Here is a 26,730-nt window from a genome sequence, read left to right on the forward strand (position 1 = left end):
AGCAAGTGAAAAACATTGCTGAAATATGGTCAATCTGTTTTCTATGGGAGTGGAATCTTTATTCCTGCAGCAACGCTTTGCCTGCTTCTTGTCGTTCAAATACTTGTCGAAATCAAACTCCTCATCTGATGAGGATGAAGGAACGGCGGCAGCAGCAGCACTGGCAGGACCCGAGTCCTCTTGCTCTTGGCCATCCTGTAGCTCATCCGAACTGCTACCTCAATCAAAGATTCTTTTCATTTAGTAAGCTGTTGATCATCCAGCAATATAAGATGACTCTGGTCCACATAAACAGCCGCTAGAAGATTTTTTTTTTTTTTTCTAATAGCAGTGTCTCTCTCTGTTTCATTGAAGCAGCAATGCCATCTGAGTCTTTTTAAGATCTTCCTTTTGGTTAAGGGCTTCTTCAATCACTAATATTCTAATACGTTCTCGTTCAAGAGAAACGGCAAGTTTGTGGGCCATTTCTCTATTAAAAGCTGGTCATGTACACAGTCCTTCACAACAAGCTCGATGAGCTGTCTTTCAAACACATCTTATGTCATTGTTACAGTAACTTTGTCACTTACAAAATATCTTGTAACTGATCTTTGAGATTCTTTCCTCCTCCTTTGCCTGGCGGGAAGTGCTGGTCTCTGGTTTCTTGGTGCTGCTGTGATCTTTTTTTAATCACAGCTTTGTAAATTTATGGGTGTCAGCATTGTAAATGTCTTCTTAGAGTGGAAGCTCTTGAAGGAGCATTTTTATCACTGCCTGAGTATGCACTGATTTTTGGCAGATGCATTTGTTTTCATCTGGGTCACTTATACACTGATTGTGAAGGATTACCCCTTCCTCCCACGTCACCAATCCGTGACGTCACTACACAGGTCCAGCTCTCCGGCGCCCCCTTTGTCTCTCAGGTCAGTAAAGGGACTGCACCTAGAGCAAATGGCCGCCGGGGAGACTGCCCTGTTACCCACCCTGGGTATTCTAAGATTCGCAATCAGAGTAAAAGGATCAGCCCAAAATTAATTTATGATTTAATTGCCTTAAGGGCGCACTAGATAATTACAAGAAATATACAATCACAATATATCAAGAGTTACAGTCAGAGTACAATATAACAACAATAATACAAGGCTTAAAGGTATAAAGCTGGAGGTCAATTTACCAGGTCGAAGGTCGCTTGTGGAAGCCGGGGGGCATAGCATTCCGCAGGTCCAAAAGCTTAGTTGCCGGGCAGCCCCCAGAAAGCATGTGCTTGCTCCCCTCTGGCTGGCATACCCTGTTCCTTAAGATGTCATCATCATCATCTTCTTCTGTGGAGTGAGACCCTCCCAGTGACCTCAGCTTCTTCTTATACCTGGCTGAGCCCCCCTGCCTGCAGCTGGGTGGGCTTTGCAATCTCCACCCCCTCTGTCTCCCTGCAAGATTTATTCCAATATCTAATAAATGGGATAACTTCTCTCAGGATGATCGGATCAGCACACGGGCAGTACCAGCGCCTGTGGTTTGTTCTGCCGGTCGTACTGGGATCAAACCTGGACCCATTCGGTCCCTGTGGGAGGCTGATAATTCACAATTCCATGTTGGAGACGGTTTGGCTGGGCTGCCATAATAGATGTGTATCCAGTGGCCACTTGGCATGCGTGTTTTAATTAAGCCCCCAAGCATTTCCAAGCCCCCTGGTGGCGTGGTTTCCTCATGGGGCTTTGAACTACCGTCTACAGTTTACACTGAGCTCAGCCCGTTAGCATACTAATAGGAACTCTATTCATTAGCAAAGGTGGGGGCCAGGAGCACTCCTGTGTCCAGGAGACAAAATGGAGTCACGCCAATCTGATAGCATGCCTGTTCCAAGATGGCGGCTGTTCCCTCATCACACTGATGATTTTTTTTTTTTTTTATCTTGCGTCACTGTGAAATGCTCAAATACAGCTGACTTCATAAGATGCTTCTTAGACATTTTGTAATTATGTAAATTCACTCAAAATAATTTTTGTCCTGTAAAAAAAAAAAATTAGGTATATTGTAATTCTTGCAAGAATACGGAATCATGCACTGTATAATTTAGGATATTAATAAAACACTCTTTGCATAAATCAATAGTACAGATAAGTATAAAGTTTGTAAAATATGTTAGATAGCTTTATGCTGAACTTTCAGTGTCAGGCTTGTCTCGGTATACTGCTCACTAAATGCTTCACATCATATTTCTTCACAGTCTATGAAGAGGGGAGGAGGGAGGGATCATGTTTGTGCTGAATCATATTGCAGAAAACACACACAAATGTATACAATTAAGTCCATATATATTTGGACAGAGACAACATCTTTCTAATTTTGGTTGTAGACATTACCACAATGAACTTTAAACAAAGCAATTCAGATGCTGTTGAAGTTGACTTTCAGCTTTCATTTGTGGGTATCCACATTAAATTGGATGAAGGATTTAGGTGACTCAGCTCCTTAACATGTTTTATAAAAAAAAAAATATATATATATAATCACACACACACACACACACACACACACTTATATTTATATTAGATGGTGGCCCGATTCTAACGTATCGGGTATTCTAGAATATGTAGGTAGTATATAGCACAGGCTACTTGTTATATTGCACAGTGACGTAGTATATAACACAACCGACGTAGTATGTAACACAGCGTACGTAGTATATAGCAGAGCTACGTCATATATAACATAGCCACGTAGTGTATTGCACAGCTACGTAGTATATTGGACAGTCACGATGTATATTGCCCCGCGACATAGTATATAGCATAGAGATGTAGTATATAACAGAGCCCACGCAGTATGTAACACAGCCCACGTAGTATATAGCAATGTGGGCACTATCTGCGTGTTTAAAAAAGACATAAAATAAAAAATAAACATATACTCACCTTCCGAGGGCCCCTTGAAGTCCTGGCGTCTGTATGCGGTGCACGCGGTAGCTTCTGGTCCCAGGGTTGGTATGAGCGCAGGACCTGTGATGACGTCGCGGTCACATGATCGTGACATCATGGCAGGTCCTTCTCGCATAGCATCCTTACCACCCTTATAACCTTTTTTTTTTTATTATTATTTTTAACATTGGATCATTTTACTATTGATAGTTAATGGTTAAGGGTTAATAGCAGCATTAATGGAGTGCGTTACACCGCGGCATAACGCGGTCCATTAGCGCTGCCGTTAACCTTGTGTGAGCGCTGACTGGAGGGAAGTACAGAGCAGGCACTGACTCCAGGGAGTAAGGAGCAACCATTTTGCCGCCGGACTGTGCCCTTTGCTGATTGGTCGTGGCAAAACAGCCACGACCAATTAGCGACTTGATTTCCATGACAGACAGAGGCCGCGACCAATGAATATCCGTGACAGACAGGACAGATAGAAAAGCCGCGGAGACACCATCACGTGTTTCTCAACGCAAGCAATGAATAGCCAGGTCTTTCACCGGGAAGGAACAATCACGGGAAGGGCAGCATCCAATGAAGGAAAACCACCTATGCCAAAACATGGTATCCATCCACAGACAGCTGTTTCGGGGTATTTGCCCCTCCTCAGTGTGGAGTAGGAAACTGGCTACCCCGAAACAGCTGTCTGTGGATGGATACCATGTTTTGGCATAGGTGGTTTTCCTTCATTGGATGCTGCCCTTCCCGTGGTTGTTCCTTCCCGGTGAAAGACCTGGCTATTCATTGCTTGCGTTGAGAAACACGTGATTGTGTCTCCGCGGCTTTTCTACATGCATTTGCATATTTCCCATTAGGGATGGGGGCAGTGTTCTGGATCACTGCGTTGAGAAACACGTGATGGTGTCTCCGCGGTGTTGGATGTTTTGATCTCCCCGAGGTCATTCATCCTTATGTTTATAGACAGGACAGATAGACATAAAACAGCAACGTTTCGACCAAAATCTGGTCTTTTTCAAGCTTGAAAGACCAGATTTTGGTTGAAACGCTGCTGTTTAATGGCGAAATAAACTACTTTTTGATACCAATACACCCGGTTGGAGCGCTGTTCATCTACTTTGCACTATTTGGAGGATCTAGGACGGTTCCCTGGACATGGAACGTGCGCCCCTTTGAGTGAGTGCTGTCAGCCCCTTTCTTTTTTCTACTATAAGTACAGATAGACAGACGGAAGTGACCCTTAGACAATTATATAGTAGACTAGATGGTGGCCCGATTCTAATGCATCGGGTATTCTAGAATATGCATGTCCTCGTAGTATATTGCCCAGTCACATACTATATTGCTCAGCCACGTAGTATACAGCACAGAGCCACGTAGTATACAGCACAGAGCCACGTAGTATATTGCCCAGCCACATAGTATATTGCCCAGCCGGCAGTCATGTATGTAACAGGTTAAAAAATAAAAAAAGAAACACTCACCATCCGAAGAGCCTGTTGTAGTTCCGGCGCTTGTGTGCGGTGTCCGGTCCCAGGATTGGTATGAGCGCAGGACCTTCCATGACGTCGCGGTCACATGACCGTGATGTCATGGAAGGTCATTCTCCCATAGCATCTTTGGAAGCGGAACCTGCCGCTTGCACTGCCGAGGAGAGGATGCGATGGTGGAAGGTGAGAATAAGGTTTTTTTTAATTATTATTATTATTATTTTTAACATTAGATCGTTTTACTATTGATGCCGCATACGCAGCATCAATAGTAAAAAGTTGGGGACACACAGGGTTAATAGCAGCGGTAACGGAGTGCGTTACCCGCGGCATAACGCGGTCCGTTACCGCCGGCATTAACCCTGTGTTAGCGCTGATCGGAGGGGAGTATGCGGGCGACAGGCACTGACTGCGGGGAGTAAGGAGCGGCCATTTTCTTCTGGACTGTGCCCGTCGCTGATTGGTCACGGCAGCCATGACAGGCAGCTGCCGAGACCAATCAGCGAATGAATAACCGTGACAGACAGAAGGACAGACAGACAGAAGTGACCCTTAGACAATTATATAGTAGATAGATAGATATATACACATATTCACACACATTTGCTATCGCTGCGTTCAGAATAGCCCAATCAATAAAAAAAAAAATTAACCTGATCACTAAACGGCATAGCGAGAAAAAAAGTAAAAGCGCCAGAGATAAATTTTTTGGGTCGCAATGATTTTACATTAAAATGACGGGCGATCAGAAGATTGTATCTCCACCAAAATGGTATGAATTAAAAAGGTCAACTGGGCACACAAAAGATAAGCCCACACCTATCCCGTGATCACGCAAAATGGAGACGCTACGGGTATCGGAAAATGATGCAATTTTTTTTTATTTAACAAACTTAAAGCAGATCTTAGACATGTTTGGTGTTTATGAACTCGTAATGACCTGGAGAATCATAATAGTAGGTCAGTGTTGGCATTTGGTGAACATGGTTTAAAAAAAAAAAAAAAAAAAAAAAATCCCCAAAATTTATGGAATTGCACTTTTTTTTGCAATTGCACCGCACTTGGAATTTTTCTCCCTTTTTGAGTACACGATATGGTATAGCAAATGGTATCGTTCAAAAGTACAACTTGTCACCCAAAAATCAATCCCTTACATGGCCATATTGATGGAAAAATAAAAAAGTTATGGCTCTGGGAAGAAGGGGAGAGAGAAACAAACGCCTAAATGAAAATGGGATGCGGCGCGAAGGGGTTAGGCCGGGTTCACATTGCGTTAACCCCTTCCTGACCTGTGACACAGCGTATGCGTCATGAAAGTCGGTGCCAATCCGACCTGTGACGCATATGCTGTGTCACAGAATGATCGGGTGATCTGCAGGGACAGGGGGAGTGGTAGTACAGCCCAGGGGCTTCACCCCCCAGTGGCTACGATCGCTCTGATTGGCAGTTTCACTTTCAACAGCCAATCAGAGCGATTTGTAATATTTCACCTATGAAAAGTGGTGAAATATTACAATCCAGCCATGACCGATGCTGCAATATCATCGGCCATGGCTGGGAACACTGGTCTGCCCCACTGCCACCGATCGCGGCCCCCCCTTCCCAAGCCACCGATCTGTCCTGTGCACGGCTCCGCTCCCCCTGTGCTCCAATCCACCCCCCCCCCCCGTGCTCCAATCCACTCCACCCCTTTCCCCCCCCCCCCCTGTGCTCCGATCCACCCCATTACCCCCCCCCCCCCCCCCCCTCAACCCCATCGTACTTACCGAGCCTCCCGGGGTCCGTCCGTCCGTCTTCTCCATGGGCGCTGCCATCTTGCACAATGGCGGGCACATGCACAGTGCGCCCGTCGAATCTGCCGGCAGATTCGTTCCATGTACATTTTGATCACTGTGATAGGTTTTATCACAGTGATCAAAATAAAAAAAAGTAAATGACACCCCCCCCCCCCCCCCCCTTGTCACCCCCATAGGTAGGGACAATAATAAAATAATTTTTTTTTTTTTTCCACTAGGGTTAGGGTTTTAGGGTTTCGGTATGTGCACACGTATTCTGGTCCTCTGCGGATTTTTCCGCAGCGGATTTCATAAATCCGCAGTGCTAAACCGCTGCGTATTTACCACGGTTTTTCTGCACATTTCACTGCGGTTTTAGAACTACGATTTTCTGTTGGAGCAGTTGTAAAACCGCTGCGGAATCCGCAGAAAGAAGTGACATGCTGCGGAATGTAAATCGCTGCGCTTCCGTGCAGTTTTTCTGCAGCATGTGTACAGCGACTTTTGTTTCCCATAGGTTTACATTGAACTGTAAACTCATGGGAAACTGCTGCGGATCCGCAGCGTTTTCCGCAGCATGTGCACATAGCCTAATTCTAAAGGTATGTGCAATGTACACACGGTGCGGATTTGGCTGCGGATCCGCAGTGGATTGACCGCTGCGGATTCGTAGCAGTTTTCCATCAGCTTTACCGTTCCATGTAAACCTATGGAAAACCAAATCCGCTGTGCCCATGGTGCAGAAAATACCGCGCGGAAACGCGTTGTATTTTCCGCAGCGCATCAATTCTTTGTGCGGATTCCGCAGCGTTTTACACCTGTTCCTCAATAGGAATCCGCAGGTGAAATCCGCACAAAAAACACTGGAAATCCGCGGTAAATCTGCAGGTAAAACGCAGTGCCTTTTACCCGCGGATTTTTCAAAAATGGTGCTGAAAAATCTCACGAATCCGCAACGTGGGCACATAGCCTTAGGGTTAGGGTTGGGGTTGGGGTTGTGATTAGGGTTATGGGTATAGTTGGGATTAGGGTTAGGGGTGTGTTGGGGTTAGTGTTGGAGGTAGAATTTAGGGGTTACCACTGTTCAGGCACATCAGGGGTCTCCAAACGCAACATGGTGCCACCATTGATTCCAGCCACTCTTGTATTCAAAAAGTCAAATGGTGCTCCCTCACTTCCGAGCCCTGACGTGTGCCCAAACAGTGGTTTACCCCCACATATGGGGTACCAGCATACTCAGGACAAACTGCGCAACAATTACTGGGGTCCATTTTCTCCTGTTACCCTTGTGAAAATAAAAAAATGCTTGCTAAAACATCATTTTTGAGGAAAGAAAAATGATTTTTTATTTTCACGGCTCTGCTTTGTAAACGTCTGTGAAGCACTTGGGGGTTCAACGTGCTCACCACATATCTAGATAAGTTCCTTGGGGGGGTCTAGTTTCCAAAATGGGGTCACTTGTGGGGGGTTTCTACTGTTTAGGCACACCAGGGGCTCTGCAAACGCAACGTGACGCCCGCAGACCATTCCATCAAAGTCTGCATTTCAAATGTCACTACTTCCCTTCTGAGCCCCGACGTGTGCCCAAACAGTGGTTTACCCCCACACATGGGGTATCGACGTACTCAGGAGAAACTGGAAAACAATTTTTGGGGTCAAATTTCTCCTGTTACCCTTGGGAAAATTAAAAAATTCTGGGCTAAAAAATTATTTTTGAGGAAAGAAAACCTATTTATTATTTTCATGGCTCTGCGTTATAAACTTCGGTGAAGCACTTGGGGGTTCAAAGTGCTCACCACACATCTAGATTAGTTCCTTTGGGGGTCTAGTTTCCAAAATGGAGTCATTTGTGGGGGATCTCCAATGTTTAGGCACACAGGGGCTCTCCAAACGTGACATGGTGTCCGCTAATGATTGGAGCTAATTTTCCATTTAAAAAGCCAAATGGCATGCCTTCCCTTCCGAGCCCTGCCGTGTGCCCAAACAGTGGTTTACCCCCACATATGAGGTATCGGCATACTCGGGAGAAATTGCCCAACACATTTTAGGATCCATTTTATCCTGTTGCCCATGTGAAAATGAAAAAATTGAGGCTAAAAGAATTTTTTTGTGAAAAAAGTACTTTTTCATTTTTACGGCTCAATTTGTGAAGCACCTGGGGGTTTAAAGTGATCACTATGCATCTAGATAAGTTCCTTGGGGCGTCTAATTTCCAAAATGGGGTCACTTGTGGGGGAGCTCCAATTTTTAGGCACACGGGGGCTCTCCAAACGTGACATGGTGTCCGCTAAAGAGTGCAGCCAATTTTTCATTCAATAAGTCAAATGGCGCGCCTTCCCTTCCAAGTCCTGCCGTGCGCCCAAACAGTGGTTTACCCCCACATATGAGGTATCCGCGTACTCAGGACAAATTGGACAACAACTTTCGTGGTTCAGATTCTCCTTTTACCATTGGGAAAATAAAAAAAATTGTTGCTAAGAGAACATTTTTGTGACTAAAAAGTTAAATGTTCATTTTTTCCTTCCATGTTGCTTCTGCTGCTGTGAAGCACCTGAAGGGTTAATAAACTTCTTGAATGTGGTTTTGTGCACCTTGAGGGTGCAGTTTTTAGAATGGTGTCACTTTTGGGTATTTTCAGCCATATAGACCCCTCAAACTGACTTCAAATGTGAGGTGGTCCCTAAAAAAAATGGTGTTGTAAAAATGAGAAATCGCTGGTCAAATTTTAACCCTTATAACTTCCTAGCAAAAAAAAATTTTGTTTCCAAAATTGTGCTGATATAAAGTAGACTTATGGGAAATGTTATTTATTAACTATTTTGTGTCACATAACTCTCTGGTTTAACAGAATAAAAACAAAATGTGAAAATTGCGAAATTTTCGCCAAATTTCCGTTTTTATCTCAAGCGCAGAATTTATTGACCTAAATTTACCACTAACATGAAGCCCAATATGTCACGAAAAAACAGTCTCAGAACCGCTAGGATCCGTTGAAGCGTTCCTGAGTTATTACCTCATAAAGGGACACTGGTCAGAATTGCAAAAAACGGCCAAGTCATTAAGGTCAAAATAGGCTGGGTCATGAAGGGGTTAACAGCAGCCCGTTCAACACAAACGTTAACGGGCTGCTGTTAACGCAAGTGCCGGTATGGCAGCGCGCTAGCGCAGATAGAGCATCTGCTAGCTCTATCTGCGCTAGCGGTGACGGACCTGGAAACGCTGCAGCCCGCGTCTCTGGGTCCGTCACTCAATGACTGCACATGCGCTAGCTATGCGTCCGACATTGGATTCAATGGCGGCGTTAACGGACTGCGTTACACCGCGTTATGCCACGGTGTAACGTAGTCCGTCTAACGCAATGTGAACCCAGCCTTAGAGTGAACAAGTCAGCTGGATTTTGCGAAGTAAACTACAGGCATTGTCAGTTTGACATTGTTACACTGATTAAAATACCTGGAGTGAAGAAATCCATCTTGTGTATAAGTGTAAGGCCGGCGTCACACTAGCGTATTGCATCCGATGCGAGATCATCGGATGCGATATGCTAATGACACTCAGCTCCTGCTCGTAGCAGAGCAGGAGCCGAGTGTCATGCGTCTGTGCTCCGATTCTCTCGCACAGGGAGGATCGGAGCACAGCTGCGGAGGAGGCGGAGAAATGAATTTCTCAATCTCCTCCATTGCCGGGTCCGCTTATAACGCACAGCACTCGGATGTTATCCGAGTGGTGTGCGCTGTCTCACTCGCACCCATAGGCTTATATGGGTGCGAGTGAGCCGAGAGTTTTCCTTGGTCCGAGACAATCGCAGCATGCTGCGATTGTCTCGGACCGAGAAAAACGGCCGACGTAAAGTCGGCTGCTGGGAGCGGCCCCATATGTTAACATTGGTCCGAGTGCAATGCGATTTTTTTTTTTTCTTTTTTTTTTTCGCATTGCACTCTGCCGTTTTAAACGCCAGTGTGACGCCGGCCTTAGGGTACCGTTACACTATACGATTTACCAACGATCACGACCAGCGATACGACCTGGCCGTGATCGTTGGTAAGTCGTTGTGTGGTCGCTGGAGAGCTGTCACGCAGACAGCTCTCCAGCGACCAACGATGCCGAGGTCCCCGGGTAACCAGGGTAAACATCGGGTTACTAAGCGCAGGGCCGCGCTTAGTAACCCGATGTTTATCCTGGTTACCAGCGTAAAAAAAAACAAACACTACATACTTACATTCCGGTGTCTGTCCCTTGCCGTCTGCTTCCCGCACTGACTGACTGCCGGCCGTAAAGTACAGCGGTGACATCACCGCTGTGCTCTGCTTTCACTTGACGGCCGGCAGTCAGTCAGTGCGGGAAGCAGATGGCAAGGGACCTGACGGACACCGGAATGTAAGTATGTACTGTTTGGTTTTTTTTTACATTTACGATGGTAACCAGGATAAACATTGGGTTACTAAGCGCGGCCCTGCGCTTAGTAACCCGATGTTTACCCTGGTTACAAGCAAACGCATCGCTGGATCGGTGTCACACACACCGATCCAGCGATGACAGCGGGAGATCCAGCGACGAAAGAAAGTTCCAAACGATCTGCTACGACGTACGATTCTCAGCAGGGTCCCTGATCGCTGCTGCATGTCAGACACCGCGATATCGTATGGATATCGCTGGAACGTCACGGATCGTACCGTCATAGTGACAAAAGTGCCACTGTGAGACGGTACCCTTAGAAACGTTCAGTTAATGAGATGCACGTGCTCCAGACCGGGACTGTAGGCAGTCTTATCTTCCTGCTCTAAGCCAGAGAAACCAAGGAAAGACCTGCCCATAGGCCGCCCGAAGCACAAACATGTTCTTTGTCATAGAGGCAGAGAGAGACACTTTGAGCTTCGCAGCAGCCTTTAAGCAGGTCTCTTCCTGGTCTAAAGCAATGCCTGTAATTTACTTGGTTTAGTTAGCAAAATCCTGCTGACAGGTTCACTTTATAAGAGTATAAAATGAGAGCCTACCACAGCACTAGTACTTCGATGTTCATGCATTTTTGTAACAGCCAGATTCATGAGCTGCAGTTGGCATATCTCAACTAGTATGTAGTGCTCAGCTTGACCCCTTAGTGACAGAGCCAAATTTAAAAAATCTGACCAGTGTCACTTTATAGGATAATAACTCTGGAACGCTTCAACAAATTCCAGTGACTTTGAGATTGTTTTTTCGTGACACATTATACTTTATGATAATGGTAAATTTAGGTTATGTTTTGTGTTAAACTAAAGAGATAATCATTCAAAGTTTGAAAATAGCTAACTTTTCTTTTACATTTGTCAAATTTCAGATTTATTTGCCGAGCTAAAGCAGACAGCTGGGGATTGTTATTCTCAGGCTGGTAAGGGGCTATGGATATTGCCACCCTTTCCCCACATCCTAATAGCAGCCTGCAGCTGCCCCAGAAAAGGTGCATCCAGTTCTTGTTCTTTTCCTATCTATTCCCACTTGCCCTGTTGTAGTGGCAAGTGAGGTATTATTATTTTGGATAATGGCACCTTTGCATTGTCAGGTGACATCAAGCCCACAGGTTAGCAATGAATGTCTGTAAGACTCCTCTCCATTACTAATCCTATAGTTGTATTGTAAATAATCACATAACAAGAATAAAGTCCCTTATTTTGAAATAGACACACAATTTTTACTTTTTTTCTTTAAACATAACAAGCAGAGTTATTCTAACCTTATGACCATTCCATAGAAGCCCTCATCCCCTGTAAAAAAAAAAAAAAATAATAATAATAATATTAATTTTATTATTATTATTAAGTAAACAGCAATAATACTTGGCTAATGCCCATGAAGCCCTTGTCTCCTGTTAAAATAAATAAAAAAATAAGCATATCCCGTCCGACGTTCTGTCCTACGCTGTAATCCATGTCTGCAATAAATGTTTTGAACCTGGACAGTGCCAAGATGGGACCAACCAGACTGAAAACCATTGGAAAATAAGCTGTTGTGAGCCGCAGTGACTGGTGGTGATGTCATCAAGGTTACAGCTGGTCACTCAGGCTGTGTTCCCAGCCGGGCAAATGAATTGCGGTGACTTCATTGAGATCAATGCTCGCTCCGTGAGAAAAAGTCTCACTGCAACGCTGAGCTCAGTGAGTGAACTCGGTGAGTTCACCCTTGGGGATTGTATTACAAGTTTAATTTTTACAGATGTGGATAACAGGGAAAAAAAAACACTGAATGTTTGAAACTACTGTAGATGGTGGCTGTGCACTTGGTTCAGTATTTGCATGTTCATATCATTGTCGTCATCAGTTTTATGTTCCCTGTTTGGGATGCTGTGAGCCCACAAGTCATACATTGATCCTTTATATGTGGCCATCAATGCTTTATTTAATACTATATTGCTTTATTCTTTTCTAGTATTCTTCTACCGGATGCTCTCTGTCTCTACATCACACAGAAAAACCTGAACATGAGGACATCTGTGAATATCGCCCCTACTCCTGCCCCTGCCCTGGAGCTTCGTGCAAATGGCAAGGTTCACTGGAAGCGGTTATGCCCCACCTCACCCATGCTCACAAGAGCATTACCACACTTCAAGGAGAAGACATAGTCTTCCTTGCTACCGACATTAACTTGCCAGGAGCTGTTGACTGGGTCATGATGCAGTTCTGTTTCAGCCACCACTTTATGTTGGTTCTGGAGAAACAAGAGAAGTATGAAGGACACCAGCAGTTCTTTGCCATCGTCCTCTTGATAGGGACACGAAAACAGGCTGAAAACTTTGCCTACAGACTTGAGCTGAATGGAAACCGTAGACGTCTAACCTGGGAAGCCACACCGAGATCCATCCACGATGGAGTTGCGGCAGCCATCATGAACAGTGATTGTTTAGTTTTTGACACAGCTATTGCACATCTTTTTGCTGATAATGGGAACCTGGGCATCAACGTGACCATATCTACTTGTTGTCCGTGATCTTAGTTTTTTGTGTTCTTTGTAATGAAGGTAGATATTTATGTGGCTCATTTGGAAGTGCTGTCCACATTTTATATTTTAATAAAGTGAACTCACTTTTTTCCAGTTATCATTGCCAACCTTTTCTAGAGACTGGATGTAGTTGAATTTTATGAAAGTCTATTGATTATTACCCGAAAAGTTTTTATTTTTTTCCTTTAAATTTTTTCCCAAATAAAATGACTTTCCTTTTTAATTGATGAGAAGAGATTTCAGAAAAAAAAAATTACAGGAGGAGAAATCTCAGCCTCAATGCATGGCGTTTACGTGTCATAAAAAGGTCATGTTTTGTATGTGCAAATGAACCGCGTTCAGCAGAGCATTGCTGTGTAATGTTTTGTGGGCGATGTATTGACCAAATTTTCTATGTGCCAGAGTCCAATTTGTTTATTTCATGTCTTTATATTAAAGCACACACTTTGCAATGTTTCATCCAGGAATGTCAACCTAGTTTGCCTTCAGTTTTGTTGAGTTGTATTTTTGACCATCTCCAATAAAATTAATTCTGTGGGAATTTTGCTGTTTGAGTTGACTGGACGATCTGCATTATAACTATAAACTTAACCCCTTTCTGACCTTGGAGGGGATAGTCGGCATCGCCGACCCCCATAACATGATCGGAGGTCGGCGATGCTTCAGTATTGTAACCATAGAGGTCCTTGAGACCTCTATGGTTACTGATCCCCGGCAGCTGTGAGCGCCACCCTGTGGTCAGCGCTCACAGCACACCTGATTTTTACTACATAGCAGCGAACAGCAGATTGCTGCTATGTAGCAGAGCCGATCGTGTTGTGCCTGCATCTAGCCTCCCATGAAGGCTATTAAAGCATGGCAAAAATAAAAAAAAAAGTTTAAAAAAATGTGAAAAAAATATAAAAGTTTAAATCACCCCCCTTTCGCCCCAATCAAAATAAATCAATTAAAAAAAAATCAAATCTACACAAATTTGGTATCGCCGCGTTCAGAATCGCCTGATCTATCAATTAAAGAAAAGCATTAACCTGATCGCTAAACGGTGTAGCGAGAAAAAAATTTGAAACGCCAGAATTACGTTTTTTGGTCGCCGCGACATTGCATTAAAATGCAATAACGGGCAATCAAAAGAACGTATCTGCACCAAAATGCTATCATTATAAACGTCATCTCGGCACGCAAAAAATAAGCCCTCACCCGACCCCCAGATCATGAAAAATGGAGACGCTACGAGTATCGGAAAATGGCGCAATTTTTTTTTTTTTTAGCAAAGTTTGGAATTTTTTTTTCACCACTTAACCACTTAGGTAAAAAATAACCTAGTCATGTTAGGTGTCTATGAACACGTACTGACCTGGAGAATCATAATGTCAGGTCAGTTTTAGCATTTGGTGAACCTAGCAAAAAAGCCAAACAAAAAACACTTGTGGGATTGCACTTTTTTTGCAATTTCACCGCACTTGGAATTTTTTTTTTCCCGTTTTCTAGTACACGACATGCTAAAACCAATGATATTGTTCAAATGTACAACTCGTCCCGCAAATAATAAGCCCTCACATGGTGATATTGACGGAAAAATAAAAAAAGTTATGGCTCTGGGAAGGAGGGGAGTGAAAAACGAACACAAAAACGAAAAATCCCAAGGTCATGAAGGGGTTAAAGGGAACCTATCATGTAAAATTTGTATTAACCTGCAGGTATGGGGTTGATTTAGAAGATTAATAGCATTCTGAAGCTGCTCAGCTCCCAAACTGAGAGCCCCACTGCCGGGAGGAAATTTATTTATTGCTTCTGGCAGCCTCCGGCTATGTGCACACGTTGCGGATTTTGCTACAGATCCGCAGCGGATTTGACGCTGCGGATCTGCAGCTTTTTTCCATGTGGTTTACAGTACAATGTAAACGTATGGAAAACAAAATCTGCAGTGCATATGCTGCGGAAAAAAACGCACGGAAACGGAGCAGTGTTTTTTCCGCAGCATGTCAATTCTTTGTGCGGATTCCGCAGCGATTTACACCTGCTCCTCAATAGGAATCCGCAGGTGTAAAACCACAGGTGGAATCCGCACAAAAACTGTGGTAAATCTGTGGGTAATCCGCATTGTGGTTTACCTGTGGATTTTGCAAAAAGTGCTGAAAAATCTGCACACCAATCCGCAACGTGTGCACATAGCCTCAGGCTTTCAGTCAGAAGTGGGGCTTCAGTCACCTCTCTCGGTGCATAGTCAGCAGCTGCTGTAACCACACCCCTGGCACTGACTGACATCCAGTTCTAATGCTAAGCATCAGTCGGTGCCAGGGCATGGTTTCAGCCTCCGCTCACTATGCACTTAGCCGTGACTGAAAGCCTGAGGCTGACAGGAGGAATAAGTTAATTTCCTCCCGGCAGTGGGGCTCTCAGTGCAGGCGCTGACCTGCATCAGAGCGCTATTAATCAGCATATTCTGTATTTGCAAGTTTTTTTCTGTTTTTGTTTTTTTACATGAAAGGTTCTTTTTAAAAGTATAGCCTGCAAGTTAGAAATGTAATAGGTAAGAAATGGTATTTTTACTATTATGCATGATTGTTTGTAGCAGTCAAGGTAAAAAAAAAAAAAAATTGACAGTTCTACCAAATTGATAATTTCAAGTTCCCCCTGCACATATGTCCGGCACTGCGTCTTGGTTTTCATCCAACCTTTAACTAAAACACGGGGTGTAAAATAATGGAGGATCTGATCTTATTGTTTCCATTGGGCTAATTCCCACCTGGCCGGAGCACTGGAGTGGTGCAGGTGGTGGTCCGGTGGCCTGAGAATGACTTTCTGAAGTGTTGGGTTCTGGCCTTAGGCCGAGGTTTAAAACGGAGGGTGGGTGGAGGAGGACTAATGGCAACTTTTGCATCAGTTGTGCCATCATCTGTGAGCCAGCTGATTGCAACAGGTTTAAAAAAGAAAAAGAATGAGCTTTATACAATGGCTGTTAATGCAGCCTAAGTCGCCTTTGAATTTACACTTATATGAGCGCTTAGTATTTTTCTGTCTCTGTCTGGAATAATTTTTCACACCTTTTTCTGGCTATGGGACAATCTAAAGTTAAAGGGAGTCTGTCACCAGAAAAAAACACTATTAACCTGAAGATATTGGGTTAATCTGCAGGTTAATACGTAGTATTGTTAACCTGCCCGGCACTTGCACTTGGCCGTACGCTGCAGGGAGAGAATGAACGTTACAACCCCGGCAGCATTTGGTTTGTCAGCACATTGTGCACACAGCGTGGCGGCTGTAACCGCACCCCCGGTTACTGAACCCGTGCCAACTCTGCCACTGCGACCGGAAGACTAATGATGCTGGCGGGAATAAAGTTTAATTTTCTCCCCACAGCATTGGGCTACTTGCGGGCGCTGAGCAGGTTAGTAATGCTATTAACCCCACATCTGCAGATGTTTTTTTTTTTTTTGTGGAGACAGGTTCCCTCTTAAGCAAATTTATGAAGTACCTTTTTAAATAAGTAGGTGGAGGCCGCACATAGAAAGCAGCAGCGCTTAGTGTGTGGTGTTTTTCGTGTTTTTGTTGCAGCGCCACCATATCCATGGGCTATCCCATAAATGTACGATCGATGCAGGTCCTTTTGCTGAATGTGCCAATAACACTTTAATCATTACAAAGTTCTCCCTGAAGGTAGGGGTAGACAGACAGGTTTTGGAAGGGGTACACAGATTTGGTAAGTTAGTAATTTCAATAGATCATAGGAAAATGTGTTTTCTACAGCAGGCTGACCTTTTTAAAGGGACATGGTTATTGGTAAAATTACAATTTTTCTTTCTGTTCATCCATCTTTAACTGTTCTGCTATTCTCACCACAGTCTCATCGCATCCAAGCATTTTATTATGTGCAGTTTTTTCTCTACTTTGAATGTTACTAGATAATCTATTGTGAAAACCTCCGTCCACTGAAATAAGAGCATACGCTTAGATATCTCCATCTATTTGCTGCTTAGTCCCTATCTGTGGTCCCTTTTTGGGGCACTTGGACCAGGCTGTACAGCTGATTGCATTGGGATGCTAGGTGATCAAAATCGCATGACACTCATCAGACTTATCAGGAACAACATTGGACAAATTTTATAAATACAGATGAGTGCGAGCCCAAAAACTGATGGTTCTAGTTGTCAGACAAATTCTGCAAAACATCAGTGAAAACAAAGAAATTAACCGAGTGATTGCTTTATTTCCAGAGACTAGTTCCATTAACTTTATTGGAGTCTTATGACTATTACCGTAGATCAAGTATTTATTTTATGACATGTTTTTTTTCCTGCCATATTTACTATTTTTAGTATATTTCCCTGACTACTTACATGTGTTCTGTTTTCTGTAGTTCACTTAGAAGAGGCTTGAAACATCTGTCTTTAGGTATACTAAAGAAATGGATAACACAAGGATTAAAAACTGATGGAAATAGCACCCGACAAACTGTACAGACTTGTCGGTGGAGCCTAATGGTATAGAGCCATACAGGTCGGGATTATCACTAATGACCTGGGTGTTAATGCGTCCAAACCTGTATAAAATTAGTACTTATCTGGCCCAGTCATCCACGTGGATTATTGTTTTTCGCATTGTCCTTGCATAGCACGTCTGAAGCAGCGTGGCTGCACATCTTGTCTGAGATTCTAGTAGGTTAGTAAGAATTTGGGGCTAAGAAGTTGATTTTAGGGGTATGCTCTCCCCCAATGATGCGGCTTTTTAGTATCCCAGTATGCACTGGTATTACTCAAATATATTGTCATCAGATCGGAATAAAACAATACAAAAGCAGCTTGTGTAGATTGGGAACAGTAGGAAACTTTTAATAAAAGTACGGTATATTAGAAAATAGCTTAGAATTATGGGAATATATAGGGAGCTAGGAGTAAATTGCTTTGCCTTCGTTCCACCCCTGTAAGGGAAATCCACACACAATCTCATTCACCCACTGGAAAGTAAATCAGATGTGTAACCTGAGCTGCGATCCAGATTCCATCCTACCCAATGCCCGGAGTGAAACCTACGGAAACGGCAGCATTAGGTAGGGATTAGTGATGAGCGAGTAAACTCGTTGCTCGGGTGGTCTCCGAGTATTTGACTGCTCGGAGATTGTTTTCATCACCTCAGCTGAATGATTTACAGCTAGTAGCCAGCCTGAGTGGGGATTCCCTAGCAACCAGGCAACCTCCCACATGAACTCAGGCTGGCTAGTAGCTGTAAATCATTTAGCTGAGGTGATGAAAACTAAATCTTCAAACACTAACAAATACTCGGAGGTCACCCGAGCAATGGCTATACTCACTCATCACCAGTAGGGATTTTGACACTGCAGTTGAGCTGTTCGGTGTCTGAAGAATCCTCATACCATTATTTCTGTTTCTCTTATTATTTTCTGAGCCATCTGATCACACACTTTACTCACATGTATTTCTATTATAATCTCTAATGTAGCTGTTTGATGCCATTAAATATTTGCATTTGAGGCATATGTGGGTATTTCTCATGACTGGCATACGCATGGCTGAGCTGCCCACTGTTACAATGCTACACGTACATTCTCTTGTACCATATTTATTAAAGAAAAGACGAATAAAAAAAGAATGGCAGCAGATTGGAGAAGTGTGAAAACTACTCTGAGTTTTGCCTTTGAGCAAACAAATTGCTTTCTGTAAATTCAGCTGATTTGTAACCTGCTTCCCGGTCACTTCAGTTTGACTGTAGTTGTAATGTGAGCGCCCGCATGAGATTCTCATAACAGAAGGGGCTGGTGACCTCAGACGGGCATTTGAGGCTGAGATTCATCTGAGGCTGAAGTCCAAAAAAGTAAATAGGCAAAAAAATGAATGTGTATCCAGCATACTGTTTCACCATGGCTCCTCTTTCAATGTTGCCTGGATCACTACTCATGTTGCTTTTTCTGACCAATGATTAGCTGCAGCGATCATGTGCCTATCTGGCAAAAAGCGCAAGTATGGAAAACCCGTTTATATATAGATACACACGTGGGGCTTTTACCTCAGCTTATTTTCTAGGGTAGGCTACACGAGGAATATGCCAATTTATGTAGCCCCCATCTTTAAGCTGGCACTGTGTGGTCAGCATTGGTATGGGGAGTACTATTCACGACCTATGATGTATAGGTACGTCATAGTTCACCTCCCCCTATTTGATGCTGGCTGCGGCGATGAGCCCGCATCTTTTCCAACATATGACAGGTCATTTGATCCCTAACAACTGCTGGTAGAATCGAGATCCACCCGCGGTTGTTAACATGCTAAATGCCTCTGTAAACCTCTGACACTAATCCTGCCCATTAGTGCCCCATCACTTGATCGAGGGGCACTGATGGGTTGTCATGACAAACGGGGCTCTGCAAGAAACCCCTGTAGTTGTCATTGCTGATCTGCTGTGAATGTCACCTCGTGGCTGGTGTTCATAGCAGATGAGCATTTCAACAAGCGATCAGAAGATCACAGCTTCTAGCCTCCTAAGGAGACTACTGTTGGAAGTAAAAAAAAATGTTTAAAAAAAAAAAAAAAGATATAAAATTTCAAATCACCCCCCATTCAAAATAAAAAATATTTGGCATCGCTGCGTCCAGAAACTCCCGATCTATCAAAACATGAAAAGATTTAATCCAATCCGTAAACGGCGTAATGAGAAAAAAAAATCAAAACACCAGAATTACATTTTTTGGTTGCCACAGCATTGCAATGAAATACGCCCTCCCCCAGACCCTGAAAAATGGATATGCTACAGGTCTCAGAAAATGAAGTTTTTCTGTTGTTGTTTGTTGAAAAAAAAAAGTTTGATTTTTTTTTTCACCACATAAAAATTAACCTATACATGTTTAGTGTCTGCAAACTCATAATTACCTGGGGAATCATAATGGCAGGCCAGTTTTAGCATTTAGTGAACATGGTAAAAAAAAAAAAATAAAAATAATTGTGGTATTGCACTTCTTTTTTTGTAATTTCGCCACACTTGTAATTTGGAATAAGTCCAGGGTCACACTTGCGAGTGCAATACAAGAAACTCACGTGAGTCTCTCACCTTAACCCCTTTACCCCCAAAGGTGGTTTGCAAGTTAATCACCGGGCCAATTTTTACAATTCTGACCACTGTCCCTTTATGAGGTTATAACTCTGAAAATTTGTTTGATATTACCTGTGTTTATTTGTGAAAAAAACGGAAATTTCGCAATTTTCCAACTTTGAATTTTTATGCCCTTAAATCACAGAGATATGTCACACAAAATAGTTAAGTAACATTTCCCACATGTCTACTTTACATCAGCACAATATTGGAAACAATTTTTTTTTTTTTTAGGGAGTTATAAGGGTTCAAAGTTGGCCAACAATTTATCATTTTTACAACACTATTTTTTTTTAGGGACCACATCACATTTGAAGTCACTTTGAGGGGTCTATATGATAGAAAATACCCAAGTGTGACACCATTCTAAAACCTGCACCCCTCAAGGAGCTCAAAACCACATTCAAGAAGTTTATTAACCCTTCAGGTGTTTCACAGGAATTTTTGGAATGTTTAAAAAAAATGAACATTTAACTTTTTTTCACAAAAAGTATGTTCAGCTCCAATTTGTTTTATTTTACCAAGAGTAACAGGAGAAATTGGACCATAAAAGTTCTTGTACAATTTGTTCTGAGTACGCTGATACCCCATATGTGGGGGTAAACCACTGTTTGGGCGCATGGCAGAGCTCGGAAGGGAAGGAGCGCTGTTTGACTTTTCAATGCAAAATTGACTGGAATTGAGATGGGACGCCATGTCGCATTTGGAGAGCCCTTGATGTGCCTAAACATTGAAACCCCCCACAAGAGACACTATTTTGGAAAGTAGACCCCATAAGGAACCTATCTAGATGTGTGGTGAGCACTTTGACCCACCAAGTGCTTCACAGAAGTTTAAAATGTAGAGCTGTAAAAATAATAAATCACATTTTTTCACAAAAATGATATTTTCACCCCCAATGTTTTATTTTCCCAAGGGTAACAGAAGAAATTGGACCCCAAATTTTGTTGTGCAATTTGTCCTAGGTACACTGATGCCCCAAATGTGGGGGTAAACCACTTTGGGTGCATGGCAGAGCTTGGAAGGGAAGGAGTGCTGTTTGACTTTTCAATGCAATATTGACTAAAATTGAGATGGGACGCCGTGTCGCATTTGGAGAGCCTCTGATGTGCCTAAACATTGAAACCTCCCACAATTACACCATTTTGGAAAGTAGACCCCCTATGGTGAGCACTTTGAACCCCCACGTGTTTCACTACAGTTTATAATGCAGAGCCGTGAAAATAAAACTTTTTTTCCACAAAAATTATTTTTTAGCCCCCAGTTTTGTATTTTCCCAAGGGTAACAGGAGAAATTGGATGACAAAATTTGTTGTCCAATTTGTCCTGAGTGCGCTGATACCCCATTTGTGGGACAGAACTACCGTTTGGGCGCATGGCAAAGCTTTGAAGGGAAGGAGCGCTGTTTGGAATGCAGACTTAGATGGAATGTCTGCAGGCGTCACGTTGCGTTTGCAGAGCCCCTGGTGTACCTGAACAGTAGAAACCCCCCACAAGTGACCCGATATTGGAAACTAGACCCCCCAAGGAACTTATCTAGATGCGTTGTGAGAACTTTGAACCCCCAAGTGTTTCACTACAGTTTATAACGCAAAGCCGTGAAAATAAAAAAAAATCATTTTTTTCCCACAAAAATGATTTTTTTAGCCCCACCCCCAAATTTTTATTTTCCCAAAAGTAAGCATATAAATTGGACCCCAAAAGTTGTTGTCCAATTTGTCCTGAGTGTGCTGATACCCCATATGTTGGGGTAAACCCCTGTTTTGGCGCACGGGAGAGCTCGGAAGGGAAGGAGCACGGTTTCACTTTTTCAACGCAGAATTGGCTGGAATTGAGATCGGATGCCATGTCGCATTTGGAGAGCCCCTGATGTGCCTAAACAGTGGAAACCCCCCAATTCTAACTGAAACCCTAACCCAAACACACCCCTTTCCCTAATCCCAACCCTAACCATAACCCTAACCACACCCCTAACTGGAACATGCCTGTAACCCTAATTCCAACCACATCCCTAACCCCAACACACCCCTAACCCTAATCCCAACCCTAACCACACCCCTAACTCCAACACACCCCTAACCCTAATCCCACCCTAACCACACCCCTAACCCTAATCTCAACTGTAAATGTAATCCAAACCCTAACTTTAGCCCTAACCCTAACTTTAGCCCCAACCCTAACCCTAACTGTAGCCCCAACCCTAACTGTAACCTTAACTTTAGCCCCAACCCTAACCCTAATGGGAAAATGGAAATAAATACATTTTTTTAATTTTATTATATTTCCTTAACTAAAGGGGTGATGAAGGGGGTTTGATTTACTTTTATAGCGGGTTTCTTAGCGGATTTTTATGATTGGCAGCTGTCACACTAAAATACACTTTTTATTGCAAAAAATAGTTTTTGCGTCTCCACATTTTGAGAGCTATAATTTTTCCATATTTTTTTGCGGGACACATTGACGTTTTTATTGGTAACATTTTGGGACACGTGACATTTTTTGATCGCTTTTTATTCCGATTTTTGTGAGGCAGAATGAACAAAAACCAGCAATTCGTGAATTTCTTTTGGGGGGGCGTATATACCGTCCCACGTTTGATAAAATTGATAAAGCAGTTTTATTCTTCGGGTCAGTACGATTACAGCGATACCTCATTTATATCATTTTTTTATGTTTTGACGCTTTTATACGATAAAATCTATTTTATATAAAAAATAATTATTTTTGCATAGCTTTATTCGGAGGATTATAACTTTTTTTTTTTTGCTGATGAGGCTGTATGGCAGCTCGTTTTATGCGGGACAAGATGACGTTTTCAGCTGTACCATGTTTATATCCGTCTTTTTGATCGCGTGTTATTTCACTTTTCGTTCAGCAGTATGATAATAAAGCGTTATTTTTTTGCCTCTTTTTTTTTCGGTGATCACTGAAGGGGTTAACTAGTGGGACAGTGTTATCGGTCGTGATACTAAGTATGTGTACTTTTATTGTTTTTTTTTATTTAGACAAAGAAATATATTTATTGGAACAATGTATATTTTTTTTCTTTATTTTTTCTTTAGGATTTTTTTTTTTCTTTATTACACTGCCTCAGGGGGGACATGACTATATAGTGTCAGATCGCTGATCTGACACTTTGCAGTGCACTGTGTCAGATCAGCGATCTGACAGGCACTGCAGGGAGGCTTCCCGGCCACTGCTCTGAGCAGGTGCTTGCAAGCCACCTCCCTGCAGGACCTGGAAGGCCCCCCACAGCCATTTTGGATCTTGGGCCTGCAGCGAGGAGGAGGTAGGAGACCCTCGGAGCAACGCGATCATATCGCGTTGCTCCGAGGGTCTCAGGGACGCACGCAGGGAGTCCCCTCCCTGCGCGATGCTTCCCTGTGCCGCCGGAACGCTGCTATGGCATTTGATCGCAGTGTTCCGGGAGTTAATGTTCCAGGAGCGGTCCGTGACCGCTCCTCGCACATAGTGCCGGATGTCAGCTGCGATAGTCAGCTGACACCTGGCCCCGATCAGCCGCGCTCCCCCCGTGATGACGTATTATCCCATCGTGGTTATATGGGCCCATACCACCTTGACGGAATAGTACGTGATATGTCAGAAAGGGGTTAATACCCGGGCACTGCCACCGGCACTCAGACCGGAGTGTGCGGCTGCATGTATTCTTATGCAGCTAAACACTCCGGTCCCGAGTGCCAGGTATTGAGGCGAGAGACTCACTTGAGTTTCTCGCACTTAGGGTATGTGCACACGATGCAGATTTAGTGCAGAATTGGTGCAGAACTGCAGCAGATTTTTCTGCTGCAGAAACGCTGCAGAACTGCACTGTGATTTACAGTACAATGTAAATCAATGTGAAAAAAAAGCTGTGCGCATGGTGCAGAAAAATCTGCGCAGAAACGCTGCAGATTTCAAAGAAGTGCACGTCGCTTCTTTTGTGCAGTTCTGCAGCGTTTCTGCGCAGATTTTACTGCACCATGTGCACAGCTTTTTTTTCACATTGATTTACATTGTACTGCACAGAAACTGCATCAAATCTGCAGATGCAGATTTAGTGCAGAAAATTCTGCACCACAGTTCCTACGTGTGCACGTAGCCTTAGGAACTGTGCACACGTTGCAGATTTGACCGTGGAATTTTCTGTGCAGATTCTGCATCTCTTGGCAGAAAACGCAGGTCAGAATCTGCTCCTTTTTAGGGCAGAGACAGACTGCCGTAGTTCTCATGGGAGAATCGCATCGTGAACCACGTACTGGCTGTCGGCTCTTCTGACCTGAGCTTGACAGCTGCATAGTAGTCCATCACGCTGTCTTTCTCAGGTCATGAGAGGTGCCAGGCCAGTCCATGCAGTGCGATGCGATTCTCGCACGAGAAATACAGCAGTCTGTCTCTGCCCTAATACTGCCTATTCAGGCCCTTAATATATCCACCTTACTCCATTAAGGCCAGTCTCACACGTCCAGATAATTCCGGTACCGAAAAAGTCGGCACCGGAGTTGTCCGTGTGTCCGTGAGCTCACGTAGGCCATCCGTGTGGCACACGTGCTGCAGGGGGTGGGAGGGGGGTGGGGGACAGGGATCTTTATTTAAAACACGAAAAAACGAAGAAAAAAAACGGATTTTTCATATCTTCTTTCCAGCGAACGCTGCTGGAGAGAAGATATGAATGGCGGCTTCAGCACCACGTGGGGGGGACAGTGCTTACTGTAGCGCTGTCTCCTGCACGGCACACGGACAGCGTCCGTGTGCGGTACGTGTTTTACACGGACCCATTGACTTTAATGGGTCCGTGTAATACGTGCGCTCCCACGAACACTGACATGTCTCCGTGTTTTGCACACGGACACACGGTTCATGAAAACATGCTGACATGTGCAGAGACACATTGATTTCAATGTGTCTACGTGAGTCAGTGTCTCTGGTACGTGAGGAAACTGACACCTCACGTACCGGAGCCACTGACGTGTGAAACCGGCCTAACAAGGTATTCCAATGTGTATGACTAACGATGTGAGAGCATCAGATGCGATATACTAATGACCCTCGGCTCCTGCTCTGCAGCGTGATCCAAGTGTCAGTGCTCTGTGCATGACAGGATCACAGGTGGTGGAGATGAAGAAAGTAATTTCTACTTCTCCATTGCTGGCATCCGAGGGAATCGCACTGTACTAGACTTATATGGGTGCGTGTGATCCTAATTTGGCATGCAATCTCAGCATGCTGCGTTTTTTTTCCATTTGATCGCCACAGAATCATAGGATTAAATCTGCAATCAGATTTTTAATCGGATTGCATTAGTCCGATTTAATCACAAGTGGGAGCGAGCCCTTACACTCCTGGGCTCCCACCTGTCAGATATCTACAGTACAAATTTCTCATATGTCTCTAAATCTTACTGTGACCATTGCAAGGTGGACATTCGGAACCTAGGGACAGACAAGGTTGTACACCCCTGCTTTAGATTACAGGGTGCATTTCTTCTTACTTCAGGGGAGGGGATTTGTGCCTATTTTCCTTTTTTTAACAGAGGTTATTGATAAATAACAAGCATTATTGATATTGGTGACTTATTCTATGCTCTTGGCTATGCTGTTAGGTTAGAATTATTATTCCTTCATCATACAGGCTATGCTTGTATTCTGCCCTACTCTTTGCATTGGTGTCATCCATTATGCATCCTAAAGCAAAACACGGCCCCATAGCCGTAATCTATTCTAGTGACTATATCACTAGAATGGCAGGCACGGCTCTGAATAAGAATGGTGCCTCTGACTGCGGTGCCCTTTGCCCTTCTGTTGCCATGGCCACGTTGTTATCCCTCCACATTTATGAGTATTTATAAGGGGGCGGTGTTTACGGTCATAAGCCAATCATTATACGTGGCTTATTATTCCCCCCTCCTTCCCCTTCCTCACGGGCTATAAAATGCTCAGGTAATCTCTTTTCCCCTCATTCTCCCCAGTTTAGTGGGGCCCGGAGGTGCCTTTTTTTGCTGTCCGGATTGAAGCATGGCAGACCCTTTTTGGAAGCCCTGCGGTGTAGATTTGAGAAGGAAGGTGAGCAATGGTTAATGTCCCTGTTTGCTGGGATCAATGCTCACCCCTCTAGCTCAGCGGGAGCGCTTTTAGCGCAACCCCCTCTGTCAGTTATCCCCCTCACGCCACCCACGGTCGAGCCCTCGGTCCCATGGGCACTCACTGACAAGGAGACGGCGGCGGCAGCTGAAGGACGAGGATGCAGGCGTTCCGCGTGGCGTTCCCGCCCTCCTGCACGCCTCAGGGAGAGCTCTCCTGTCCTGACAGGAAGCTCACGTCGGCGCCATGACAGGAGATTAGGCCCGCCCACGAAATTCCTGCCCTCACGTCGGCTGCGGTCTGAAGTCGCACAGTCTTGCGGCGGGAAATACACAACTCTGGCATCCTTAATTCCTGTCATTTACTCCCAGGGGCCACTACAGGTACACAGGAGCCCCGTTGACATAGTGGT

At 44.0% G+C, this 26,730-nt stretch overlaps 1 protein-coding gene and 1 long non-coding RNA gene across 2 annotated transcripts in view; one reads left to right on the plus strand and one right to left on the minus strand.

The window, feature by feature from the left end:
- Positions 1 to 13,681, plus strand: part of SIAH2 (siah E3 ubiquitin protein ligase 2) — a 73,135-nt gene extending 59,454 nt beyond the window's left edge. The window contains exon 2 of the mRNA XM_069727517.1: positions 12,571 to 13,681. Coding sequence (XP_069583618.1) covers positions 12,571 to 13,128 — 558 coding nt within the window. The 3' untranslated portion in view covers positions 13,129 to 13,681. The remainder of the gene's footprint in view (positions 1 to 12,570) is intronic.
- On the minus strand, positions 1,874 to 26,538 carry LOC138638309 (uncharacterized). Its single transcript, XR_011312481.1, has 4 exons — positions 26,443 to 26,538; positions 17,478 to 17,537; positions 11,879 to 11,909; positions 1,874 to 1,986 (listed from the first exon to the last, which is right to left on the minus strand). It is a non-coding gene; the product is annotated as an uncharacterized lncRNA (long non-coding RNA).
- Between the last annotated feature and the right edge of the window lie 192 nt (positions 26,539 to 26,730).

The sequence above is a fragment of the Ranitomeya imitator genome, chromosome 5 (genome assembly GCF_032444005.1).
Source record: "Ranitomeya imitator isolate aRanImi1 chromosome 5, aRanImi1.pri, whole genome shotgun sequence".
Lineage (NCBI taxonomy): Eukaryota > Metazoa > Chordata > Amphibia > Anura > Dendrobatidae > Ranitomeya > Ranitomeya imitator.